A 7808-nucleotide genomic window follows, 5' to 3' on the forward strand; every position below is an offset into this window, starting at 1 on the left:
ACTCAGCTTGAAACAGAAGAGATCCATGAGTGATGGATTCTAACAACGAGAACAGAGTCTGGTATCTGGTCAGTACCATTACCAAGTCCAGACTGGTAAGAGTAACAAATGTGAATGAAGTGTGAACCACCACAGCTCAACAAGCACCATCCCTGCATTCACCCAGCTTGAGGAACCCACTGTTGCAGGACACCAGCATGGCAGGTATGCCCAGGAAATGATTAAACAGTATAAACAAAATAGCTCACATTGGCTCCATTTAATTTAAAGGGCTGTCTCTGCCTCAGACAAAACAGGTCTCTTCCAGGGAGTTATTCCTTGGCAGATAGACTATTGCAAAATAACATTCATTATCTTAACCAGCGCTGAGCTGGAGGTAGGACACCAAGGCCATAAATCATTATATCAATTTTGCAAGAGGGCTGGTAGTTTCATTAATAAATAATTTGAACTAAGGGGAGAAGAAAACCTTCAGAGGGCTACAGTGTTAGGCACAGCCTGGCCACAGACAAGAGGTTCAGGAGTTCACCTCTTGACGTGGGGCAATATAAACTTTTGGAAATAAATGTAAACAGTGGCAATGAGCTTGTAATTTATATTTTATTTTGCACAAGCTTGCATATATACTGCACATACATTCAGTTTAGAGAAGATGGAAGGCACACAAGGCAATTGAACTACTGTATCCTTTAAGTGGTACAAAGCAAAAAGGTAAAAGTCTGGAGAGTATACAAAAGCTTTAAACACACAAAATAAAATCCACCCCCCCCAACATTTTTCCTGTGTTTATCTTAAATTTAGTAGCTGCCAAGCTAGAATTGTAACTTTTTTTCAATCAATTGTCTACTGCACCTTTTTTTTTCCAAACAGACAGGGGAGTCTTATTGTTTTATCTTGTCATCAATTAATATTACAGTACATCCTTGGTAATACAAAATTGTACACCTTCATCAAATAAATTAGGATAAATTAAACCAATAAATTATGCAAAGTCTTCAGAACAATAGACGACAACAAAAAATCCACAGTTGAAATTGCCTCTAGCTAAAAAATAAAATAAAAAAAATCAAAAATTGACTTTATCAGTTCAGTTATTGTACTATCTTCAAATTAAAGGGTCTTTATTACAAAAAAAAGAGCTTAATAATGCTATTTACAACATATTGCTAAATAATATAAAGGCAGTGTTTTGTCACTTTTGTAACTATATACATATGAGTAATGGCTGGGACAATATCAGTTTAAACCTTAACCTTTGACTCTTCTGGGCAGCACTAAAACCAACCTAAAGAGGCTTTTCCCCCCTCCTTTTTTTAATTTCTGACTCTTACATGTTATATGGTAATGAGATGGTTATTGTGTTTGTCTGCTATCTCACTCGAGTGGTACAATTAATGCAGAAGGTATGGATTTTAGAGAAAAATGTAAGCTCACTGTTTCTTCTAGATTTGTTTCTACATATCCCAGTATTTGTGCATTTGGAAGGTGGCTGCTTTGGGAGAGAGGTGACTGTGGCTCAGATGAAAAGACTGAATAAAGTCATAGTGCCACCACCTTTCATACACTAAAAAGGATATTCCTAAGAAGACACAAAGGTTAAATACCAGTTTTCATCCCAGCTCTAAATATGAGCATTTTTAGCTTCAGTTTATAGATGGTTTACAACCAACAGTTCTACAGAAAACAAAATTGCATTTCCTTCAACAGAACATTTAAGTGCAATACAGTAACTGCTTACTCATATAAACCAGTTACATTCCTTAAGGGGAGCTTTTTGAAAACAATGCGTATTGGAATTTTCAAACACAGAGTTGGTACCAGAAGGAAACATTTGCACTATTAACACCAATGATTGCTATATAATACACATGGCAAATATAGTTTTTGCTTTCACTTCTCATGTACAGTGCTCATTTTGGGGGTTTTGTAAACCACTTTCCATTTTTAATATATATATATATATCTTTCTATATATATATATGTATAATCTTTCAATGCTGCTGGTGAAAATCCTATCTTTAAAGCCACAAAATCTTCACCTTTATTTCTTAATTAATATTAACCTGTGGAAAAAAACATTTTTCTATTAACTGACTTCATATACATAGAAAAAAATTCTGCAATTTTACAGAAACTGTATTACCCATTCCCTTGACATCTGATGAAAGGGACTTAACTTTTAAAAGTAGAGAGCTGGATTTTCAAGAATGCTTTCAACTATCTACACAGTTACTGTAGTGTTTCTTATAAATTCAACAGATGTTTTCAGAATGTAGTTATTAAAATCTTATGTCTTTATGCAAGAACAGCCGTAAGGTTGAATATTTACATTGCTTTATAAAAGTTCCCCTCGATTTTCAATGTTCACCCACATACCTGGTACAGTAACAAAGATTCTGCAAACTTAAAACACTTTAATTAAATAATACTCAGAGGCACAAAGCAAACCTCAGGAATACATGGGTGAACACTTCCTTAAATAATTACTACATTCTAACATCTTCCACGTGTTTACCATTAAATGTGAAACGTTCCCATTAAACAACCAGAGATACAGTAAGAATTAAATGTTTTGTAGTTTCAAATAGAACATTCTTTTCACAAAACATAACAAATGTCTAAAATAGGTTCTTAATCTAGATAGGAAAAAGGTAAGCTTTTCACTTCATACGCCTCTTTTGTGTGTGTGTGTGTGTGTTTTTGTGTAAATATACATACATATGCCCACACGTTGTCCTGTGTGTGTGACCATATACGTATCTGTATATGCACATATGTCACGTATGAAATATTGCTTCTATACTACTTTTCATCAGGCTAAGAAAACACAAGATTTGCACCACAGTTACAAAAAATTGGCTTCTACAAGAATTTTCAAAACTCGAATGCTGCTCAAACAATTGAGAAAAAATAATTTGCATTATCAAACTGTTCTAAAAATTCTCTTCTTCAAAAACGTATTCTCCTGCTTTGTTTTTTTTATTTTTTAATTTTTAAAAAGACACAAAATATGCATAGCTATCAACATTATGTCAAACAGCCGGGAAAAAAAAAAGTCAGTGTTTATTGCAGCTGTAGTAATTGAAAAATAAAGTTTAAAAGATGAAAATTGTAAGCCACAGAAGGCACAAGAACAATTGTACTTGTGGGGGAAAAACTGGTATTTTGAAGGATTTTTTTTATCCTTCCGCTGGTGCATTTAAGGTCTAGGCACAGACTATAACCTCAAGTTTATATGCAGAAATAAATCTGAATTATCAGTAAATGAATGGCAAGATGGGGTTTCTACATGGATTTTGAAATTCTTTTCCTATGTAAATCTTTCATTACAATAAAAGTAGCCTTCTGCCTTTTAGCCATTTTTAGTGAAATAATATTGAGATAAATTAAAAGAAACTGGATTGGATCCTACTCAGAATTTAGTACAAGCTATGCCATGTATTTGTAATTTTAGGTGAATTGGGAGGCACAAAGGCAATATGGCTATAAAATGCAGAAAAATCACATAACTGAAATTATTAAATTATCATTTATTCCTTTTTCAGACCAAGGAGGTTTTTATTTTGCTTTTAAGATGAAATTTCTATTCCTAATTCCTATGCCTCATTTACTATTGAGATTATACTACCCATAAATAAATAAATAAATGAAACAACATCAAGTGTTGAGTACACAATTTCACTTATTTAGATTATGTGAACCCCATTGCAGCCAAATAATAATAATATTAATATCAACATCAATATCAATAATAATAATAATAATAATAAAGAATAATAATAATAATATAAAGCAACGGTAAAATCACAGGTTGAGATGGTAGCTAGTAGTATGTCCACATAGTATGAATAAAGTATGGCTTTGCTTTCTTATGTCCAAGGTGACAATGCAAAGTAATATTTTGCGTCTGATGGTATGCCAGTGATGAACTTACTGTATCAAAACTTGAGCATTTTATGCCACTTCTTCCCATAAATCAAAAAAAGTGCATGAACACAATTTTCATCCTTTCTTACTCAGAATTCATTGGAGTTCCATCTTTATGAAGTGTAATGTTTACCAAATCATGCACACACACAATTAAAAAAAAAAAAAAGAAAAATGAAATAAAATGTAAGAAAAAAAAGAAAGAAAGAAAATAAAATTCCTGTCTACTGTAAGGATACGTACAGTATTAGGTACTCTCAGGGAGTCTAAGATCAAGATTTGTTTTGCTTTTAATGCATAGTGAAAATGTTGGCACTTCATCCCATGCAATTGTCTGCATTGCCTATACTCCACAGATACTGCCAGTGCTTGAAAAGAATGACAGGGAATCAGAGGATTGTGCTGTTTAATTTGAAGTCAGCAGGTTTTTAAGGCTTTCTGCTAACAATAATTGCTTTCATACATTTCTGTCTATCAGCAGTATTTGTAAATGAAGTGAAATTGCAATGATCAGGTCAGCTCTTTAGTCACATGGGTAAACTTTCACTCTCCAAAGTCAAAATGTAATTTTAAAATAAAGAAGATACCAATATCCTCAATGGCATAAATATAATTCAGGACTAATTAGGAACTTCCTCTAGATTTAGATTGAATTATGTCGGGGAAAATACTATTGATAATAACAATAAATTCTTACTGCATCCGTACAAAAGACGACAAACAAAATGACAAATACAGTGTGCCATAGCATATTCAACCTTCCCCCAAACTGCTGGAGATGATTTCTTTCTGAAAACATGAGAAAAGGAGAGCCACTGAAGAAAGCATGAGAACTTAGCAGCTAGCTTTCTTTCTTTCTTTCTGTCATATCATGGTGTAGCATTCAGGCAAACCCAGATCCATCAGGGACTTTACACTGTAGCTCAGGTTTTGGTCACCACTAGCTCCAGCTTCAGAAGACAAGTGCAGCCACATTGCAAATAGGTTTCTTTCTTTTTTTTTTTTTAAGCTGCACTTACTGTAATTTTAAAAATCAAATTTGGCTATCTGAACCCTGCATAGCCAGGAGGACACTGTGATTTTTGTATAATGCTCAATTAGATTTTTATGAAAATGAAATTTTTATTCTTCTGATTAGGAAAACACGTATTATATTTTATAGGTACAAACAAGCCTTTTTTTTTTCCTTTGCCTCAGCACTGTGAGGTGAAGACTCTTCCACTGTATCTAAGATCATTCAAAAAGTGTTTTTCAGGAGAGATGTCAAATATGGACAAGAAATTTTGTATGCTGGAAAGGGAATCTTGGGGAGCAGAATGGACTAAGAAAATAATAAATTTAGGGACTAATGCTATTTAAAGTAAGACTGAGACATGGCAATATACAATGCTGAAGGTTTCATTTTTACTCTATGGAGAGTGAAATGCTTCCACTTTACTAAGCTGACCATATTCCAAAAGTAGTGTGTTTGATACAACATTGTGCATGAATTACTGGCCTAACCCTGCAAGAACAGTATTTGATTTGTGCAAACATCCCTTGCTGCAATTTAGAGAAACAAGAACCTGGCATGTTGGCTACTGGTGCAGGGTACCTGTCATCTCTGTAAGGAACACATGAAGCATAGGGTTTGCTTTTTTGGGTGTCACTTCTTGGAGTGAGTACCTAAAACAGATGTATTTTTCTGAAGTATGAAACAAAATCTAGTTATTAATTAAAAAGTATATAAATACAAATAAAAAAGCTCGAAGCTTATGAAATGGCTCCACAGAGTTCAGACCTTAAGCAGTATAAACATAATATAAACTTCATTGTCTGTAGTATTGTGCCATGACATTAGTCTCACCAAGACAAAATGCCACTTTGCAGCAAGCAATAAATCTGACAAAGCATTTTTAAACATAATGCCCTAACTTGCTAAGACAGGCTTTTACACACTTCCAAACTCTTCTCCCTGAAAATTAACCCCATTGATTCTTCAAATGTTAAGGGTCTCGGGCAAAAGTAAACCAAAGGCTGAAGTAAAATAACCATCCCCTTGGAACTGAATGAAAACTTATATCCAGGAGGGATCAGTCTAATTTCATATACATATATATATGTATACCATACACATATATATGAAATTAAAATAGAGACACACATGACTTGGGCATCAGAAGGGGACTGCTACTTTCATACATTCATAAATAGCTGCTGAACTCTCTACTCATGAAGAAGCTCTTGTAGGCAGTTTGGGGATTTGAAAATCTCAGGGACCTCACTGTCCAGCTTACAGATGACCTTGTATATGGCCTTCTTCCAGGAAGGATCAACATCTTTGCCTGCGATAATGGCATTGAAAAACTCCCGTAACGTGATCTGAGCCACTTCCAGGAATCTCTCTGGAACCTGCTGATACAAGGAGACAATGGCATTAATACAGTTTTCAATTTCAAGTCTCTGGTTCTTCAAAGGAAACTGAGCTAAGTTCTTTCTTTCAGAAAGGGGCTTACATAGCACCTGCATTTTCTAAATGTGGCAGCCCTCTATTCTCTTATGCAAAGCTGTTATATATAGTACTATAGCAATAACTTTTATAACATGTGTTAGAGATCTTTGTAAAGTCTACTGACAGAATGTAGGTAACAAAATGTTACTGTCTGAGTTGGGAGAGTAGGGGATTTATAGGATATAATTAGCAGGAGGGGGAACAAGCACAATTGTCTTTAAGGAAAGAAATCTCTGCTTGATATTTTACCTGTGCATTTATGGCCATGTTCCCCTCTCCATGTGAGAACTAATATGAAAGTTATGCATGCACAGAAAGAAGCCCTTTGTACCTTTGTGCCTGACTTTGGTCACAACCAGTGCTGAAAGCAGTCAAAGAAATGGGGTATCTCTGAATGTTGTTTGCAGTTTAAAACCAATCAAGCAGCAAAGCCTTCAGCTAGTGGCTTGCTTCTGTGGCTGCTATGCACAAGAACCCCACAAAACTGCCTTCTCAGGAGACACTATGGTCTTTCTCTTTTTTCAGGAGCACACAAATACCACCCTAACCTCTTTAATGGGTGCATTATGCTCCAAGGAGCTTCTAAGCTGGGATGCTTTTAACTCATTTGTTTCTAAATGTCACTGTCACTTTACAGGTGAGTCAAAAACCCAGCTAGAAGGAATGTGCCACTCCCAGAAGCACCTGAACAATGGGTGAATGTTAAAAAACCACAGTTACCTCCAAACTTTAGTAATTCATTCTAAGTAGTTGTCGCAGGCACCAGCACCACCTTCTCACCCTTTGCCTTAAATGATTCAAAAGCAATTGCTCTAATGAACGTTGCAAGGTTGAGGTGATCTCCATAAAGGTATTATTTTCCACTTTTATCAGGGAAATATGGCTTCACGGCTCTAGAACTGCTAATACATGGCCAGCCAGTAGCCAGCATGCTTATAATAGCAAGTATTCCCTCACTGCTATTCTTTGTCCCCTCCGGCAAGAGGAGTTCTCCGACCTGCACTAGGAGCCACTTGAACCATTCCCATGGCAAACAGACACTTGGGCAGCTCTCACTGATTTACTGAATTCATGTCACACTGCCAGATCAAGGCCAGCCCCTTATTCTCTACTTCAGGCTTTTCTTCCTGTCCCTTTAGAAGCCACTTCGAAAACACTTGTCTGGAAATGTGTGTGATCAATCAATGTGTGTGTGATAAAACAGAGCTCTGGAGACTTCGCTCACCTGTCATTGTTTGGGAAACACCAGCAGTTTGATAGTCACGTTCTGCCATCAAATAAGCATGAGATCAGCTCCCCCTGACACCAGCTGACAAACTCTGCTTCCAGAAGCCCCAGAGAAGTCCTCTGTCTACCTCTGAGAGTGCAACCCAGCCCTCACATGCTTTTG

At 35.8% G+C, this 7808-nt stretch overlaps 1 protein-coding gene across 5 annotated transcripts in view; it reads right to left on the bottom strand.

Moving 5' to 3' along the window:
• Positions 1-581: 581 nt before the first annotated feature.
• Positions 582-7808, bottom strand: part of PROX1 (prospero homeobox 1) — a 49721-nt gene continuing 42494 nt past the window's right edge. For 4 of the 5 annotated variants that reach the window (XM_064414244.1, XM_064414245.1, XM_064414243.1 and 1 more), the window contains one exon: positions 582-6321. In XM_064414244.1, coding sequence (XP_064270314.1) covers positions 6133-6321 — 189 coding nt within the window. In that variant the 3' untranslated portion in view covers positions 582-6132. The remainder of the gene's footprint in view (positions 6322-7808) is intronic. The other variant, XM_064414247.1, reaches the window with a different exon arrangement.

This window comes from Passer domesticus, chromosome 3 (genome assembly GCF_036417665.1).
Source record: "Passer domesticus isolate bPasDom1 chromosome 3, bPasDom1.hap1, whole genome shotgun sequence".
Classification (NCBI taxonomy): domain Eukaryota; kingdom Metazoa; phylum Chordata; class Aves; order Passeriformes; family Passeridae; genus Passer; species Passer domesticus.